Below are 20,728 nucleotides of genomic sequence, written 5' to 3'. Positions count from 1 at the left end.
ATTGCTACGCGTCCTGCATTTATCATTTCAACAGAAGACCTGATGGCAGCGTATCACTCGGGGGAATCCGGGATCAAATCCAGACGGATCGAAAACCCCAGGAATTTTTCGGGAGTGGTCCGTTTCGTATACGTCGGACCCTGTCCCTCACCGCCGTGCCGCTCCATTGTGGGCTTGGACGAATCTCTAATGGATTTGCTAAAAATAAGGATTTCTTAGCGCCCACAGGGTTGAAAAAGTTTTTAAAAATACTACATCATCGGCTTTCTCTGCAGTAGTACAGTGACAGAGAAGCATGAATTGTCTCTACTGTTTCGTACCATTAAGTCGGAAGCAAGCCAGACTTAATGGTACGAAGCACTGTAAAGTACCCGTACAATATAATACACTGTATACTGTACCTGTATTCCACTATATCCGAAAGTATCGTTGTATTTACAAGATAAGAGGTTGTACCAAGTACTAAAGGTTCCTTTAGTTTCTCATCTTTTATTTACGTTGGTAGATCCTATTAAGTAATTTGGCTTCATTTATATAAACAAAAACGACAACATTTTAGTGGTTAATACCGTATTAAACTATTGTTTCGATCTCTTCACAACGTACTGCCATCTAGTAATATTAATATAAACCTATAATGTTTATTAAATTAAGAACTTTATCGTATTGAATATTCAAATTACTGTTTTGTAATAATAAAAAAAAAGATATCAACAGCAAGCAAAACTTTTTAATTCATATACACACAATCATTATACAACAAAGAACATCATAGAATTAATCTCATCCCAAGGGAAAAGAAGGATTTTCAGAGAATTCTAGTAAGAAGGGAAAAATAGGAAGGAAGAGGATTGCCATTCTGTTTTCTTTCTCCAATTCTTATGACATCACATAACATTTTATCTCTACATTTGGCAACAGTTAACTATTCTTTTCTGGCATATTCCGTGCTGCCAGTAATATTTATCACTTCTTTTTCCTAATAATTCGTGAGTCACACGAAGATATTAACTTCAAAAAAACAAAAAGGAATGTACAAACATTTATTTCAAATCAGTTTTCTTTTCTTCATTTAGAGTTGTATCCGCGTATTGTTCACACAAACTACTTTCGGACATATCTGATTGCATACGAGAATAATATCTGACGTGTTGAGTCATTAAACCCATATCCTCTCCTTCGGCTGTTTTCTTACTTGGAATACACGAATTCAAGAATCCTAATATACCCGGTGATGCTAGAATACATTAAAAATACATATATAAGTTATCTTTATATTTATATATATCAGAAATTTTTAAATATCGTATCTTACCTGCGTATCTTACTACGCTGTGACCGGCAACCCATAGGGCTATATAAACAATGAGAGATAGGAAACACAATACCGTTCCCGTCACCAAAAACGTAATAGGTCCCGTTCGCTCAAACTCCTAAAATAATTTAAAAAAAACCTTTAAATATTTATCGTTAAATCTATATATATTATTAATACATATAACAGTGGATCGTGTGGGTTTTCTTTACGTGTCTACTCCTAAAAAAGGGGACCAGTTTTCCCCATTAGAAAGTACAAATATAGAAAATAACGTTAATTTCCTTTATTTACGTTCGAAAGAAGCTTCTTTTATATAACGAATTATTTCAAAAATAATGATAAAAATAGTAATTTATTGTAAGGATATACGTGAGACATTTTATAGTAAGAACAGAAGTATTTTAATAATATAATAATATAAATTTAAGTCGATACATATGTGAATAAGTACGCCCATTTCTGATTTGATCTTAATTAGATAAGTGCAAAAATATGTCCAGTTCAAAATCAAAATAATAATAATAATAAAATTACCTACTCAACACGATTAATAACATCCTCCTTATATTGCATTTTCTATTCATTTTATATAAAGCACTCAAAAATGTACGTTTTGCAACTAAAACGTTTTAGAATTTCCCGATAAAAATAAAAATATACGTACTTAAAAGTGCCGTGAATGGATAACTTTAGTTGTTTTCGATCGATATATATATATATTTTTTTTCAACCATATTAAAACACGAGAGAGTCAATTTATGGTATACGACGTGTATAATTTTTCGTAGGAAATTTTTTTTTCTATTCGATTATTAATGCGATAACAAACAAGATACTTACATGTCCTAGAATAACAGGCATTGACATTTCTCCCAGAGCTGCTCCAAACACTAGAAAGCTGGTAATGGTAGCTAAAAATGGAATACATTGTTTACTTTCTGTCATAACTCGATTATAATCCATAGAATACACAAAAAACAACACGTACGTGTCACATGTATATACTGTTCGGTCAAAGAAAGAGCTGTCGGAAAAACACTACTCATAAATATACCCAATATACAAGTACCAATTATTAATACTGTCTGGTTGTGTGACATTAGTAGCATCAATATCATTCCAAAGATACAACCACTCTGAAGGAAGAAAATAATAATAATAATTATAATTTAAACAGAGATTAAACCCTGTATATTTGATTAAAAATTATACTTACTATATTACAAAATAGCATAAATGATGGTGCTAATTTTGTTGCCAATGCTATAGAAATTAAACGACCAGTTGCGAACATTCCCTAGAAATAAATATTATAAATAATTAAATGTATTCTTCTTCTCTTTTCAATACATTTAAACTGTTTATAAAGGTAAAGAAAATAAAGAACTTACCCAAAAAAGAGCATTAAGGTAAGCGGCATCGGATCTTTTTAATCTAACTGGTCCTTTTACAGCATACGAGTAAACGTATCCTCCGTAAGCAGCCTAAAAATAAAACGTCATTAACAAGCTTTTAAACTGTTAAGTAGTAAGTTTATTATATATTCGTGTTAATAATTACTTGTAATCCATCATAGAGAAACATGAGAGCTGCGCATAGTAATGAGATTAATATGGTTTGGAATGTGGTAGCTGGAGGTACGTTGTCACCACGTTCTTCTGTAGCCGATGTTTCTGCATGATTTTAAATATTTTTACATAAATTATATATCTATTATTGCATTTTATTAAAGTATTTTTTCTTATTTATTTATTTTATTTATTTTAAATATTAAATATGAACTAGCAAAACGAATAGTCTCACCTGTATCTGTACTTTCATACTGACCCTGTTTATTTTGGTTAAAGTCTCCACCTCCGAAATAACGACCGTATAATTCTCTCCCCACTAAAGACATGGTTAGAAGTACGACAGGTACCTTAAAATATATATATAGAAAATAAATTTTAAAATTATTTAAAAGACTAGAAGATATATACAGTAGACCCCCATATAACGCGGTAGATACGTTACTCGTTATGCGAATTTCGCGTTGTAGGAACCCGCGTTATAGGGGGGTCTACTGTATTAATTAAGGGTTTCTATTAAGGGTCTACAAACCATTAATAGAGCCATAATCCAGAAGGCATAGTCGATATGCGTCCTGGCTTGAGCTTCTTTTAGAGTTGCGGCAGGCAGGATTTCATTTTCATCAAAATTGTGTACAGTTTCTGAGCTATTATCAATAAAGGGAGAACAGTCTTCATTTAAAAGAAACGGCTGTGCGATCATAGGGCTAACAAAAGCCCCAACACCATAGAAAAAATGTAATGCCTGTAATTATACACGAATAATATTTAACAATGGATTATTATATTCTCGAAGAAGTATCGTTTAAAGATTACCTGTAGAAACGGCGATACATCTTTACCATAGATTCTTATCATGGAAACGTTGGCCACCGTATCTATGGTTCCCATGAAATATCCCATAACGGCCAAGACAAAGGCTAGAGCGCCTAAGATCCGACATAAAGGGATTAAGGACATGGTGACGGTCATCATGATAGTACCCACCAGAAGCAAAACATTGGGAGTAAACCTAGAGAAAATATTAAATAGTAGAGAACTTTTAATGTCGAAAAAGATTGTCCCGTAAGCCACCATTACCCCAGTTTGCTGTCAGCAAATGTAATATTGACGTCAGTCGATCCATATTATCTGTCACACTTCACCACTTCTCAGTCCATTAAATCGCTTGTTCTTTGTTAAGTCTGAGAGTCAAAAAATTCTTTTTTTTTTTTGGCTCTCTTTCTTATCAAATTTTTCCCTTTCTTTCTTAAACAAAAACTCGATTAATTCAAACTTCGAACAGACTAATGGTCTATATAAGTTACTGCTTAAACTATTGAATATAATTTTGTAATTTAAAGAATTTTAACGAATTAAAAATCACGTCGTAAAATAAAAAAAAATATATATATATATAAGATCCAATGACGGTGCTTGAAACAAAATGTCACGTATGCCACAGTATCCTTCTCAATATGGAAAAGTCATGTCGAGTAATCTTCTTATTCCCAATGGATTGAGACGTGATCAATTCTCTAAAGATTTTTTTAAAGGAATTTTTGAATCTTTCTAAAAATATTTCCTTTTATTTTAAAAAAAAGTCTAAATATATATATAAAATCATATTTTTTTTAACGGTAAAGAAGCTTACAAGAGCATTTAAATTTGCATGGTTTAACATTGGTATAGATCGAATTTCATCGCATTGTTTACAGTTATTATTAAGATGGTTGCTTCTATTATAACGTGGAATGGTATTATTATTATTATTATTATTTCCCCATCTTCTACTTTATTAATGCAATAATACAGTCTTTCTCCTCGACTTATTGACAAATGACAGAGTCGCTGCGATTGTCTAAAGGGAAGGACGGCTTGCCAAATGAGTTCCATTTATCAAATCACGACGGATGTTACTTTTTATCTGTAGGAGGATGTTGCCATAGTAACATTTTTTCAATGTAAAAGCATTTTTTTTTTTTTTTTTTTTGTATTGCAAGATTCTAGAGGAATCTTTTGGTTAGGATGTAATTCCAGTACGATTATATAAATCGATTACGGTACCATAGAAATAAGACTTTTTAATCAGAAAGAATATAAATTGCTAAGGTTGTTCTTCTTATTGCCAAAATAAAGAACATTTTCTTAAGTATTCTATCATAAATCTTTTATTATTATTATTATAAACAATCAGTGCCTTCGGGTTTTCCTACAAAATCCTCGAAATCTCTTCGTGTATTTAATTATAGTTAATAAAATTATTATATAAAAGGACCCCCAATCTTCTGTGTCCTAACGTCACGATACTACAATCTACACAATATAATATTAAAGGGGGGGGGAAAAAAAGATTTAAAATTATGTAAATTTAATAATTTAGTAAGGCAATAATTGATGATAAAAATGCATCATTATGGAAACTAATTTGATTCTAATTATATTTTAAATTCATCAAAAATTTTAGCGTATCTTCGAAAGGATCTGTTTTATTTTTCCTTTAATATTCACATAAAAATGTATGGATTTTTTAAAATAAAAATACGAGCAACGAATAGAAACAAAGTAAAATCTGTTTAAATACACGAAGTAAAGCCATACTTGTCAGTTTGTATTTTCAAATAAATCAATCAAATATATAAAGGATAAAGATTGAAACATCATCTTTCATTTTATGAACGTGTAGTAAAGCTATAAGAAATGAAATCATTTATATATATATATACCAGTCAACCCCCCCTATAACACTGTTGATTATTCCATTTTATACGAATTCCATGTTGTACGAGTCACTTAAATTTTACAAATACGTGTGCCGGGCTGAGAACGGCTCACGTATTTATAAAATCTAAGTGACTCGTACAACATGGAATTCGTATAAAACGGAATAATCAACAGTGTTGTAGGGGGGGGTCGACTGTATATTCATTACATTGAAATCAATAATAATAATAAAAAACACAAGATATTTTCACTTCTGGAATTAGTTTTGTTGCATTAATCCTTTAAAAGTAACCCCTCTTAAGGACTTTTTTTTTTAATTAATCTTCTTAAGTGTCTGCTTATTTATACAGTCAAACAACTTAAAGAAATAACTTGCATCTTCATTGATTTTTTTTTTTATTATTTACAGCTTTAAAATCTTACTACGTTTATGTTTAACGATAACTCAAATATACGACATTTATGTTATGACTTCTTTGCTTTTGATTTATGATAGTTGGAGGTGAAGAAAAATCCGCATCTTTCAATAATAAATTCACTCATTTTTTATTTATGAGTTAAGATAAAGTCACTATTTTGTTATTTTTTCGTGTTAGAAATTATAAAATGGTAAATACTAACTCGAAGCGTGAAGTAAATACTATACCAGACTTTAAAAAAATGTTATAATCTAATTAAATATTAGGCATTTTTTTTAAATAAAAAATTACTATTATATTCTTTAGAATAAAGTATACAAATCAAATACATTATTATGATATATATATTTTTTTTTTAATGAGAAACTGAAAGATATGTTGTATCTAAAGTATTGGATAATAATATGTTAATAATAATCATGTAACATCACTTCGGGAGAGTGAATAAAAGGAAAATAAAAGAAAAATAATGTGGGATACTCAACTGTTCTATCAGAAAACCACAAAAGTAAGTTGTTTGAAAGACTTTAAGCTGGGAAGATGGGGATTTGATCTTTCTTTCGAGGGAAAAAAATTCTCTGGAAATAGCATCTACCTACTGTGGAACTGAAGAATTCTTAATCCTTTCAATAAAAGATTGGATGCTCAAAAAACGTTTGGTTTTGTCACTTTTTTAGATATTTATATAAACAACTTTTAACGGTTTCTCTTGTTTTTTAACAAAGAAAAATTCATGTTCCTCCTTATCCTAATGCTTAATCTTAGTTCGAAATTAAGGATAAACTGTAAAGAGGATAACTAGATAAATTTTTTATCAATCTTTTAAAAAATATATATTGTTTTACGTCAATTAAGATTACTAACGATACCATAATCATTAAAAAAAGAGTGAAGATCTAATGCATAATTGATAAAGAGAAGTCTATACGTAAGTAATAATAAAGAGGACTTTCTGAGGATATTAGTAACTTATATAGGCTTAAATTTTGTAATATTTACATTGGATATTGATTGAACAATGTAAAGATCAGAAGTTTATGTAGAAAGGATAGGATGAAAATAATCAATACTCCATGGTAGACTATAAAGGCATCTTTTTCAGGAACAGGAGAAAATTATTATTAAAGTTTTTCAATGAAATAATATTCATTAATCCTACGAAGAAATAATCGATAATATTTACAATCTTTTCATTTTTAAAGCTGAAGAAGATCCTGTAAAAGAATTCTCACGAAAGAACCGAAACCTGTATGGAGAAGTAATCAAGCATGCTATACAAGCTTTACCATAATATCAAGCTACGAACGATACCATAAATGCTAGACAAGTTTATTATATAGATTTTTAACCACGTAATCTTATTTTATTCGTAAAATACATCAATTAAACAACCGAATTTATATATATAGATCTTTCATTGAGGTAGAGAAGAGAACAGATAAGTTTCAAAAGATCCGATAAAATTGTCGATATTTCTCATTCTCAATCGATATATATAAGGGAAATCGATTTAATTGAATAATAAAAATCTTAAATAGAGAGTAAGAGGAAGGAGGAGGAGGAGGAGGAGGATGTATTGCAATTGTTAACGCGTGTTAATTTTTTAAACACTCGAGCGGATTGAAAATGAAAATTTTATAATGTTATTCTTTTTGTTTATGATGAACTGTAATCAGAAAATGCTTAGCAAAAGTCAACTAGTTATCTCTACAATTCCATCTATTGATTGGTTTCTGTGTACACAGATCGATATAAGGCGAGCAGCGACACATACGAATGGAAATCTTAACAATCACACCGTTTGGAAAACCGAAAGGAAAAAACAAGATTTCGTTTTTTTAGAGGAGTGTTATGTGACTTTATCACCTTTATAACCCTTGCTAAGTTATGCCAATGGTTTAGTATATAATTTTCGTTTAACTATGCCAATTTTTCGGAGAATTTCTAGCGTGTTGGATAAAACACGAGTCGCTAATTAATATAATATAGAGATATACGAAAGTTATAAATATAGATAACTTGGTTGAAAGGACAAATATGACTTTCCTTTATACTTCGATTGCTTAATGATAATGGTGAGGTTGATAGAGCTCAATGGAATTGTAACCCCCGATGGAAATTAGCATCGATTGAGCCTAATATTATGTCTCTGTGGCTTACTAGTCAATATTTCATCGTATTTTCTTCGTCCATATTTATTTAGTTAGTTCGTATTAGCTGGTTAACGAGTTTAAAACGCAAAAAACTAAGAAAATTTTCCTGTAAAATTTACTAGTACACTTTTCAATTATAATGGAGAAATAGCTATTCAATTATAAATCAAAGGTGTAGGGTGGATCTGGTTTAGAAATATAATAATTATCCACCGGGAGAACTTATAGAATGCCGTAAAATTTCCATTAAATTTTAATTAATAACAGTTTATTGCTATCAAAGTTTTAGTCGGTGGTAATTACTAGCAAGGAATTTAGTACGGATTTGCGACTACATTGGATCTCTTAATAATCATCAGAAGAAGCTATTTTCTAACAAGAGACGAGAAATTACCTACTAGACTAAAGAAGATTAAGTTCGGACCCATTCGACACCCCTCTCGAGTTCCATACTCCAAAATTTAATAGAACGAATGCCTCTTATATACAAGTTACCATACTAAATTTGCATTTATTAATCATTACCCCCTCATTCTAATAGATACTAACACATACATATACACACATTTATGTTTATTAACTTCCTTTTCGTGGATAATAAAGTTAAATTTCGAGAACAAAATGGTACGTTTTAGTATCAAACTATGTTATAAAGGAATATATTATTATAATTTAGTAAGAATGATTAATTATAAAGATGAAGTTTAGTATAAATGAACACGAAATCATTGTTCCATTTCAGAAATCGGAATAATTTATCATATAGTCCATACTCTAACATGTTATTTTACTTCGCTCTCACACTACGGAACGAAACAGAAATGTGATGTATGCTTATAAATTTCTATAAAGAGGATTAATAGAATGACTCGACGAATTGATAGAGAAGAATTTTCGATAAAAAAGAAAAGGTACGGTCAATATATTAAAAGATTAAAGAGAAATTATAGTATAAAAAAGGCGAAAAACAAAAGAAAAGAGAGTAATAATCAAACTAATTTATGCTAAAAATTAATTTAATTAACACTTCCCAGGCTAATTAAAGTGATAGATGTTATTACATTCGATCAGATAAATGTTTTTACAGTCATTATTAACAGAGCTAAGCATTACATATTAGTTTATTTATTTCGATTGTTATACTGTAAGAAACTGGATGAAAGTAAGAGATTGGTTGAGTGGAAAGAAAAGAAAGAAAAAGTTGCACTAAAACATTACAGATCTTATCTTCTTTTAAAAAAAAAAACCCTTAATCCATTTTCCGGAGAAAACGTTGGCTGTTTCTACTTGATGATAATTCGGAGCTTGTGCCACTTTACGAATTACACAGAGTATCGATCAATGTCTTACTTCAAATGGTCCAGGAGCAACAACAGTAGTTTAATGCAGTTAAGATTAAAACTTATTTTATTCTCATTCAAAACCTCGGTAAATTAATTCGTTTCCAAAACAAAATTTCGCATCTAATTTCCATTACAATTCAAAATACCTCGGAACGACAATCGAGAAAACTAAATTAAAAATTTATGAGTTCAACTTTAACTATAATTAATTTAGTCGTATATATATATATATACGTTTGCTTCCTTATTATTATTATTATAGTTTTATGATAGAGTTTAAATAGATTTTTTACCCTTAATTTCCACGACAAAAATTGTTTACAATATTCAAAACACGTGGTGGGGTCGTAAACGGATAAACAGAACACCAAACTTTAAAGGCGCTTTACCGATGTAATTTATAAACATTTATAAATAAATATTAAATATATAATATAAGAAATCGCTCGTATATTAAATTTGACATATATTTTTTCGCTCTCGAATTAAAAACAAAGTCGAAAAAAGCTTAAGAAGGGTGTATATTGTGAAGCGATTACACGGATGTTACGGTAGAAAATCCCTGAATACTGTCATAAGACGGTGTTATTTATAAGAATTTATATCACTATTCACGTAGGATATAATCGATAATATTCAATACTCTTATGTTTTACTCTGTGACAATTTATAACAGTGATTAAAGACACTGTTAAGTAACGTTAAACGTATGATTATTATGAGTATATAAAACCCTTTAAATTTAAATAAATTCAGTATGTAAGAAGGAATTATCTCCAAATCTTTAAATAATCCCCCCATTGATGAATATTTTAATTATTTAATTCTTGTCACTTTCTTTGATGTATTAAAGATAAATAGGATTAAATAGCATCCGCATTGTTTTTAAATTACTATTTCTTTTTTTTTTTTTTTACCTTTCAAATAGCTTTTTTCTGTACAGAAATAGATAAATGGAAGTTGTCGATATTATAATATATATAAGAGAACAAAAGCACTCGACGATAATAATAAATTTAAGTGATAAATATTCACTCAGGTCACTAAAATGTCACATTTTTGGTTGTCATAGTTACAATTATGGAGATTATTCGGAAGCTATTTAGTATATATAACGAAGAACAATTGGTTAATTTGTTTATTTTATCCTAAATAAAATCTAATTGTAAGAAAATTTACATTGTTCCGTCCATTTATTTATTATTATTTATTTTAATGTAAAAGTGTTCTGTCATCTCGTCAAAATGTTTTTGTTTGTTTTAGGGAATTTTTTTAAAAGACAAAAAATAAATTCTTTGAGTGGAATAATAACGTTTTCTACTTGTCTCTTGTCTTGTTTCTACCGAAAAAGAAACAATAAAATTTTATCTAGTTTATATTATTACCTTTGGGGTTCGATTCTTTTAAGGGAAAATGCTTGGTCTAAAACACCCCCGTAAGGCATTACTATTGAATTTTCTTTGTGAATATTTCATTCTCTCTCTCACTCTCACTGTCGACTGTATTTTTAAATTTATTAATTTATAAAAGATGTCTTAAAATCGCTCGACTGATCACCATTAATTCCGAATTAAAACGTTTTAATTACGTGCGATCGATCAGTTTAATTCCTTATAAATGATTTATATTTCGTTAATTGATCATTCGAATTCCGAAAAAATTCGAATTCCGAAAAATTGATTGATCAATTTTAATTTTCCAGGAATGATCATTAACCGATTTATTATTATAATTTAATTCACTTTATTAACAACAAAAGAATGAATTTTTATTAAGTGAAATAATATTATTATTATTATTAATTCCCTTATTAAATCATTAATTTTAATATACTTTATTACTTAACATCGAATGGTAATTTAGAAAAAAATAAGAATAACTTTCGTGTAATGGTTTAATTTATTTTACAACTTTCCGCGTGTTAAAAATACGTAAATTAATAAAGATAAATAGCTACGAAATTCGGAAATTTTTCTCTCATTAATTCTCCTATTATCATCGTTTCTTTTTTTTTTCCACGTCAACGAAAGTTTAAAGTTTATTAAATCAATAATAGTTAATAATCCCACCCTTCTATTAATGATAAAAAAATAGTATAAGGATGACTACTGATAATAGGAAAAGAATTACAAAGAGTTATTACGTTTATGATTACTTAGAGGAATAAAAAAAAGAAGAAGGGAAAAGATATCAGTGGCATTCCTTCGCTTCATTCCTATCTGATCTAATACAGTAGGAAAAAAACAGAGTTACTCTATAGAAAGGATAATATATTGCTCTTCGCTCCTTATAACAGATAAAACGGCTACACTAGATAAAAGGGGTCTACAATGTCGTGTTAGGGTTGATTCTAATACAATATACGACCACACCCATGGATAAAATGGATCACAGTATTTACTTTATCGATTGTACCCTTCACGCGGGGAGCGAATGTCACGCGTAATAAAAATTTCAATCGCGTTAAACGAAAATTTTACGGATTCTCCATTTCCTCGTGTATTTTTTTTTTTTTTAAATAAATTAATATTAAAATATTACGCGATTCCGTTTCGAAATTCCCAAACTAGACGTTGTAGCGTATACAGAATGCAGAATCCAGCTTAAAAGGATCGGTAAATGAAGATAAATAGAGTAACATTTCATCAGCACTGCTGGAGATCAATAAAATGAAGAACCCCTACCGAAGTAACGAATGTTGTCAAGTTTTTGAAATATAACTTCATCCAATCGAATGTATAAATATGCCGCGACGTACAATTACGTTAAAACGATGATAATGTAAAACTCGTAAACAGTACTAAATAAATACGATGAAAACAATGACGTAAATATCCTCCTCTTCCTCCTCCTCCTCATCCTCCCACGTACATCCTCATCCGGAGGAATAAGAAAAGTTTAAAATCTCTTTCTCTTTATCTCTATAGGGGTGGTTTATACAATATTTTAACGCATTTCTCTTTGGGAAGTGTCTTTTCTCTCATCCCTTAGCTTTTTTCGAGTTTGTCATCGGATGTCGTGTTGCTATAGTAACGCCCGTCTCTGTCTTTTGTCTTTTTTTTTTTTTTTCTATCACCGTCACTAAAACGAATTTAACTCGAGGGGGAGGAGGGAAAGAATAAAATCAAAATGCCAAATTTTGACACTTATAACTTTTAATAAGAAGGAGAAAATTAATTTTTTAATGTCTAAATTAATTCACTTGGAATCGTTGTATTTCTATTACTTTATTACAATGGTATCTCGAATAATAAAACGACTTTAAAATTTCTCAATAGTAAACAATCTTTACACTTTATCTTAAAATGGATAAATCTAAGTTTTAAGTAATAAAAAATATATATTTCCTTACGATAATATAACGGAAATAAGTAATATTAAACGAACATGTGCTGGAAGTGAGATAATATAAGTTTTGTTAATCAATATAAGAATTTTATTCATATATTTTGAACGATTTAAATTACATAGAGGAATTTAAATCCCTTTTAAAGATGGCGGAATTAGTGGGAACATCCATCGTCGTCCTTGTTAACACGTATTGTTAGAATGTGTCGACAATGTAGTTCTACTCCATTGGTGATTGATAATCCTTCACTTCCGCAGAAGAATATATGTTTATGTAATTAGCTTGTGGTAGAAACTGTTATTATCGTCCATTATAAAGATTTTCCACTCGACAGCGATTAAGAAAAACATAACGTTATGCGACTAAAACGCGTATACAAATGATAATTGATGAAATATTAAGCGTTATCTCCTTCAATTCCAATGATTTATTTCTGTTTTTATATATATATATATATTAATATAAGCGATTTACCGATGTCGATATGGAGAGATTACATAAATAAGAAAACAAACAACTAGATAATAGAACAATAGAAGAGAATGAAGCTTATGTTAAGAGCTTTAATGGAAAAGCATTTATAGAAGGAAAAATTGTATAAGCTCTTTAATTTATATATCTGTATATTAAACTATCGCCCCTTTTATTTAATAGAACGAAAGATAGTAAATTTACTCATTTTGAGACCCTAGAGGGTAACAAAAGAAAATATTGCTATAGGGGTTACAGGTTTATTTATGTGATGGATAATGTCATTCTTTTTTGATGGCTATTCCGTGTAGACAAATGATGGAAACTATAAAATTACATAGAAAAGAAAGTAGTTTTATAGAATTTACATATGTAAAGGACATAAACAAGCTAAAAGAGACTTATATAATGATAGGAAGTTACGCGTTTTTCTTACCACGATAGAATAAATTCCCATTTAAATCAATACAAAAAAAGTCGATCCCCCTATAACACTGTTGATTATTCCGTTTTATATGAATTCCATGTTGTACGAGTCACTTAGATCTTACAAATACGTGTGCCAGGATGTGAACGGCTCACGTATTTGTAAGATCTAAGTGACTCGTACAACATGGAATTCATATAAAACGGAATAATCAATAGTGTTATAGAGGGGTCGACTGTATTGTAATTTATTATTATTATTATTATTTAAATGCGGTTTAATTTTATTGAATAAATTTCGATCGATGTGAACAACGCATGATTTTGCATGTTTTTTTTTTTGACGATGGATTTTTGTGTAGATTCTCTCACAAGGACGTATACAGGCAATAAAATAAATTGATCGAAGATTTATTTCTTTTTGAAGTCCGATGGAGGCACAAAGTCGCTATGAATATTATTTTGGCAGTATGCCCGAGAAACACGAATAACACGATTACCGAACACTCGTTTCGGTTGCGCTTCCATTGAAAAAGTCCATACCGTTATTTTTGTATGTCTTCTTTATAGACTTACTATCTATTGACTTTCAACAATAGAAAAATTTTTCTTTTTTAAGTTAAAAAAAAATCTTCGACGAATTATAAATGAAATAAAACTACAAAAAAAAAGGTATTTCGTGTATTTTAAAATAATATTTTTTCCATCGCTTTTAACAGTTTGAGAAGTTTTTATAATAGAAAATTCTCATACTGTTAATTAATACATCGACTGACATATAGGTATTTAATTCAGAAATATATTTTTACGTTAAAACGGACTAAGAAATCACGGCATAAAATCTCCGTTTCACGCGAATACCACGCCCAAAAATTAACCTTCAAAAAAACGGTTAATATTTCAATTAAAGAAGAAGAAGAAGAAGAAGGGAAAAAAATGTTCTTACCTTTGTACAAGAATACCTCCACAGGCAGATCCCAAAAGAATAAATAGAGACTGACTGAAGAACACCCATGACATAGTTGAAAAAACAGTACTGGTTTTGCATCCTAGATCTAATAGTGTGGGACCGAGGAAAGCCACACAGAGACCAAAACTCCAAAAAACAGAACATAACGTTACCGTCGCGTGTTTATGCTTCCAGAACAGTTCGTAAAAATGTTCTTTTCTTGTAGGTATCGTGGCACTTGACAGAGTGATAGCTCCTCTGACCGTACTGGCCAAATCCACACGTGATCCACCTAATTTCCATGAAGATTGAAGATTTTCGTTAGGCGTCAGTCCAGCTCCCGCTGTTCCTGTTCTTTCCGTCTGTTGCGATGCGTTTTCCTCCTCCTGACCCTTTCCCTCTTGTTGATAAGTTTCCGTCATTACTGTGTCTCATCCGACATCATTGTATACAACTCTTACTTTACGCGACCTTCGGATGAGACCGACTATAGCGCCACTGACTGTTTTGATACTGTATAACATCCATCGACTTTTACGTAGCGCATGCGTTAGTCACTTCTCTACATGAGATGTGGGCAGGTGAGTGGGACACAAATGTGAAAACAATAGCAACTCCACGCTCCTCCCCTCACCCCCCACACACACGTCGTTCTTCAAACAATTTAACATAAGATAAAAAAATTAACTTAATAGAATGGTCTATAAATTATAGACAATAAGTGTAGAAGATCTTATAAACTAATGTAAACATCACCCTTATACATCGTTTTAGTTTAATTGATTAAAGCAGTAACATCCTGTATTATCGCATGGAAATAGAGTCTAGACTATTTTATATACTTAAATGGATGACATAAATCTTCTACAATGAACAGCACACTAGAGATAGTAAACATTCTCCGAATTCTTGTGCTAGGAAACATTAAACCACCAACAATCTCTTAAAATTTAATAGAAAAATTCAATTTAATCTATTAATTACATATAGATTAAATATTATAATATATATATAATGTATAATAAAATAGAATAATTATCTCAATAACGTATTTTAAAGAGAAAAATCTCGACACGTTGAATTGATAATCGGTATTACAGTACAAGATTTCTGTGACTCAGCACAACTTCCTGGATTAAAATCGATCGGAAATTGCCACATACAGGTATGGTTCGACTGATTGATAATAAAAAAAAATATATAAATGTTTTAAAAGAATTCGATATTAAAATATTAAAGGAAATATTCCTCTTTAAAAAGAAAAAAAGAAAAAAAAGAGAGCAAATTTTCCTGTAAAAGCTGCTTCCCCACAACACTTTTAAGTCTTGTAATATAAATAATCCATTTTATCCCTTCAAGAGATAATTAATTAATTAATTTGCAAGAAAATTAAACTTTTAAATATAATTAAGAATTTATATTAGTAATCCAATTAAATTTATATTAAGGATAATTTATTATTATATTAATTTTAAAAAATACTTTTACTAATTTGTCAACTGGATATATAAATAAGGATAATAAAGAAGTATTATAAAAAATATATTATATTTTATGTTGAATATGTTTATTTTTAATTTAAAAAAACTAGTAAATAAATGAAATTAAAACGTCTTTTTTTCACTCAAGAATATATTTATTAGTAAAATTTACAATTTTTACAAAATTATTTTAATTATTTTCCCTTCGAAGAGGTGAACTCTTTTGGCATCTTTTATTAAACATTTATTAAATCCTGAAAAATAAATTTACTTTTTAAATTTTATTTTGTATTAATTTAACTTTTTAAATAAAGAAACAGCTTTCATACTTCATTTAAAATTCTATTGTGATAGCTTTTGTCCGGAGATATTCATTAAGTGCTTCTTCACCTGCAAATGAAATTTGAATGAAGATTTTTCAATTTAATTATTAATTTAAAAAAAAGAAAGAAAAATAAGAATATTTCTGTAGTTACCGAGATCCTTGCCAAATCCGGATTGTTTGAAACCTCCGAAAGGAGCGGCGACGTCCGTTTTATTATAGCAATTGACGAAACAAGTTCCGGATTCAATGCGATCGCTTACGTACATCGCCTTAGATATATCTCTGGTGAAAACCCCCGAAGCTAAACCAAACTCTGTTGCATTCGCGCGTCTTAAAACTCCTTCGATATCACTATACGGAAAGAAATCTTTCAAATTAATTCATTTATAATAAAATTTATTAAAANCCATGTTGTAGAAGTCACTTAGATTTTACAAATACGTGTGCCAGGCTGTGAACGGCTCATGTATTTGTAAAATCTAAGTGACTCGTACAACATGGAATTCATATAAAACGAAATTATCTACAGTGTTATAGGGGGTCGACTGTATAAATCAAGTATACTACTTTCAAAACTATGCCATATAAAGTACAATTTGGAAATATCACATAAAGCATATAAGTTATACACGTGAAGAGTGGGGTTTAAAAGAGCCATTATTTTTCCGTAACACATTTTATTAATTTTTACAATATTGGTATGTAAAGTAACCCAATACAGTAGATTATGGAGAAACTGAATAGTTACAAAATAAATATAAATCAATTATTTTTATTTAATTTTTTATTTGTTTCCAAACGGGAATTAAATCTCCACGTGCACAGCGTTAAATATTCATTAAAGATAAACTAATGAATTCCTTAACTATGTAAAAATTACATTAAAAATTCATTATATATATGTATATATATAAAAGCCATATTTTCTATTTACCAAAATTAAATCATTTTGAAGCATTAATATAAAATTTAATAATATAATAGAAATTTTTATGATAAATAAAGAAAATAATATTTTTATCATGAATATTTTACTTATAACTTTTTAATGTTAATTTTGTAATTGAATTATTTTAACAATTAATCTCTGACAAAATAGAAACAAAAAAATCAAATAAGAAAATTACAATAATTGTAAATCAGATAATTAATTTTAAATTTAAAACCAACTGTTTATTCACCATCTGTTTAACAACCTATTTGATTTTATACATGTTTTTAAATTAAAAACTGTTAATTATAGAGTAATTCTGTTTAAAAATTAAGCTAGAACAATATTTTCAATTATAACAATATGAAGAATTCATACTATTCACATTTAATTGTTATACAGTAGACCCCCTATAACACTGTAGATAATTCCGTGTTATATGAATTCCATGTTGTAGAAGTCACTTAGATTTTACAAATACGTGTGCCAGGCTGTGAACGGCTCACGTATTTGTAAAATCTAAGTGACTCGTACAACATGGAATTCATATAACACGAAATTATTTACAGTGTTATAGGGGGTTGTACTGTATATAGGAGAGAGGTATAGTATGAAATCTAAAATGCACTTCTTGACTAATAAAGATATAAAGATATTATATTGTATATCAAATTTTGCTTTGAGAAAATTATTTTTTAAGTGAAAATAATTATATTTTATCCTTATATTCAATAATTTTCAATACAGTATATGCTGCAAAAGAGGTTGCATGTATTATTTAATAAAATATAACTTTGAATATTGCAAGAATAAGAATTTTGTTTATGTTATCCTTTGTTTATCAATCAAATCATTTCTGCATTTGGAAATAAATTAAAAATTTTCAGTAAACTATTATAAATATTAATTTCATATTTAAATGAAAAACATATGTTAAAATGCTAGAAACTCATTACTTTAATCAATACGTTATTCAGTTCATTACTATATAAAATTTTTAATTGTACCTTAGGCAATTCATTATGGATAATAAATAAATTATTAACAATTATTCATTCAAGTATAAATAATAAATATACTTATTTGTTATCAAATTAATTAAACAGAATTAAAGTTATAAAAAAAATTCATGTGTTATTAATAAGTCATTAAACTTTAAAAAAATTGATAAAGTTTTAATAATTTAATACACAACTTAAAAAAAAAAATGTTTTTAAATTATGCTACCTGATCTATTTAACCGTTTTCCTCCATAGACAAGTTTAGCTCCTTCTTTTATTCCAATTTCACAATATTCTAAAAGTTTATCTAGATGTGCTCTGGAATTCAATTAAAAACAATTTTTTTAATATGATATGACAGTCAATATTATTATTATTATTGTTATTATTTTATTTAATTTTCAAGGAGTTACTTATGATTCTGTGGTCCGTGGTGAGTCGAGCGATCTAATGGGTCACCAATAGCAATTTTTTTTGTTTCTTCTATCTAGTAAAATAAAAGAATTTAAAATCTTTTGCTTTTCAAAAACTTATTTGTTAAACTTTTAAAGTTTAACATATAAAATAAAATGCAAAATTAAAGATTTTTTTACCACTTTATTTACAAATTCATCATGTATTGCTTCTTCAACAAATAAACGTCCAGCAGCAATACAATTTTCACCTTTATTGAAATAAACACCACTCATACTCTGAAAAAACATTTAAAAATCTCTTTAAAAGAATATTATCATTATTGTTGTTATTAATTTATCCAAAAAAAACTTTTTTTCTATTATTCATAGTTTTTCATAGTTGATTACTTTAAAATTAATTATAGTAATATTGATTACTTAAAGCATTCACAGAACTTCTATAAAACAGACCAAATTTTTTCTATCTGAATTTCCTTTTTATCCAAAACTTTTTATTGATATTTAATTAAATTTGTGTATTGAATGCTATATGAACAAATAAAAAAGAATTTCATCTATAAAATTGAAATTTAATTATATGACATTTATTAAATAAAACTGATGTATATTTTATAAATCCATCTTCAGTATATATTATTTACTTAATAAAATTGTATTTAATTCAAACAAATTTAAAAAATGCTAATATTTAAAAGTTGTTTTTATTTGTTATTTGAATACAATTGAATTAAACTAGTTAGATATGAAAATATACACAAAACAAACATTTTTATTTTCTTGAAGTATCAGTTTATCTTTCTTGAAAGATTATCATTTATTTGTTTTACTTTATATAAAATTAATTTTAAAATTTAAAACCTTAAGCTTTTATTTATCTTAATATAAAGGGGTTTTTCTTAAGGTATTAAAATTTTAATACATATATATTTGAGAAAATACTACTATTAATGTTTTAAATTTGATTTATCTGCATATTTATTTGTCTATATTATGATACATAATGGTTTAGATGTTTTTATTTTTATATATGTAAAATCTAAAGCTTAGTTTAAAGAAAAATTATTAATTAAATCAAGCAACAATTCAATAACTGCAATAATTTTATAAAATTTTACACGTACTTGTCTTACTGCTTTTTCTAAGTCACAATCAGAGAATATAATAAGTGGTGATTTACCACCTAATTCTAAAGAAACCCTCTTCAAATTTGAAGTAGCACAACTAAATAATTTGAAAAAGTCAGAAATAAAGTAACTTCAAATAAAAATAAAAAGAGAAAATTCAAATATTAATCTAAAAATATACTGAAAATAATTTTCAATTATATATTAATCTCAAAATATAAAATTTAACATAACTATACAATTAATTTTGTGAATATATAAATTGTTATAGCTATTGAAAATATCAGTAAAAATATAAAAATATCTATCTGTATCTATAAAAATAAATTTAAATTATTATATCTTTGAAATACCATTATTTGATTGCTCTAAAACTTTTAAAATATATTCAAAATAGCCTAATTATCAAGCTTTCTATAAAAAATCTGAAAGCATAATAATAGATAAACAATAATATGACAATTAATAATTTATAATTTTTTGTCTGTACAAGTTTATAAAACTTTATATTCTCACTTATGACATCAAATATTATCAGCACAAAACCTTTCTCACTAATTTCTAGCCTTATTAACAGGAGTACAAACGTTTTCGGCCTTCTTAATAGGCCTTCCTCGGGTATACTGTGAAACTTCTTCTAACCGACGCTCCACAGTGTACCCAAGGAAGGCCTATTAAGAAGGCCGAAAACGTTTGTACTCCTGTTAATAAGGCTAGAAATTAGTGAGAAAGGTTTTGTGCTGATAATCTT

The 20,728-nt window shown here is 28.2% G+C and overlaps 2 protein-coding genes across 4 annotated transcripts in view; both read right to left on the bottom strand.

The window, feature by feature from the left end:
- Window positions 1-625: 625 nt before the first annotated feature.
- On the bottom strand, window positions 626-15,217 carry LOC111623707 (major facilitator superfamily domain-containing protein 4A-like). Of its 3 annotated transcripts, XM_023366394.1 has the most exons (12): window positions 4,520-5,270; window positions 3,967-4,403; window positions 3,703-3,898; window positions 3,419-3,631; window positions 3,122-3,236; window positions 2,879-2,991; window positions 2,710-2,802; window positions 2,535-2,615; window positions 2,307-2,454; window positions 2,159-2,229; window positions 1,316-1,433; window positions 630-1,237 (listed from the first exon to the last, which is right to left on the bottom strand). In XM_023366394.1, the coding sequence occupies exons 3-12, from the start codon at window positions 3,859-3,861 to the stop codon at window positions 1,044-1,046; spliced, it is 1,305 nt and encodes a 434-aa protein (XP_023222162.1). In that variant the 5' UTR covers window positions 3,862-3,898; window positions 3,967-4,403; window positions 4,520-5,270; the 3' UTR covers window positions 630-1,043. The 3 variants fall into 3 exon arrangements, with proteins under 3 accessions (XP_023222161.1, XP_023222160.1, XP_023222162.1); XM_023366393.1 differs by lacking the exons at window positions 3,967-4,403; window positions 4,520-5,270 and adding an exon at window positions 14,697-15,217 and having other exon boundaries at window positions 626-1,237; window positions 3,146-3,236; XM_023366392.1 differs by lacking the exons at window positions 3,967-4,403; window positions 4,520-5,270 and adding an exon at window positions 14,697-15,217 and having other exon boundaries at window positions 628-1,237.
- Window positions 15,218-16,320: 1,103 nt separating this feature from the next.
- LOC111623722 (mitochondrial 10-formyltetrahydrofolate dehydrogenase-like) overlaps window positions 16,321-20,728 on the bottom strand; it is a 36,339-nt gene continuing 31,931 nt past the window's right edge. The window contains 7 exon segments of the mRNA XM_023366406.1: window positions 16,321-16,434; window positions 16,510-16,570; window positions 16,657-16,928; window positions 18,627-18,755; window positions 18,851-18,924; window positions 19,031-19,129; window positions 19,975-20,074. Of these exon segments, the coding sequence (XP_023222174.1) occupies window positions 16,515-16,570; window positions 16,657-16,928; window positions 18,627-18,755; window positions 18,851-18,924; window positions 19,031-19,129; window positions 19,975-20,074 (730 nt within the window). The 3' untranslated portion in view covers window positions 16,321-16,434; window positions 16,510-16,514.

This window comes from Centruroides sculpturatus, unplaced genomic scaffold (assembly GCF_000671375.1).
Source record: "Centruroides sculpturatus isolate CEXI.00-Female unplaced genomic scaffold, Cexi_2.0 scaffold80, whole genome shotgun sequence".
NCBI lineage: Eukaryota > Metazoa > Arthropoda > Arachnida > Scorpiones > Buthidae > Centruroides > Centruroides sculpturatus.
The sequence above is the reverse complement of the archived record's forward strand: the minus strand, read 5'-3'. Positions and strand labels throughout refer to the sequence as shown.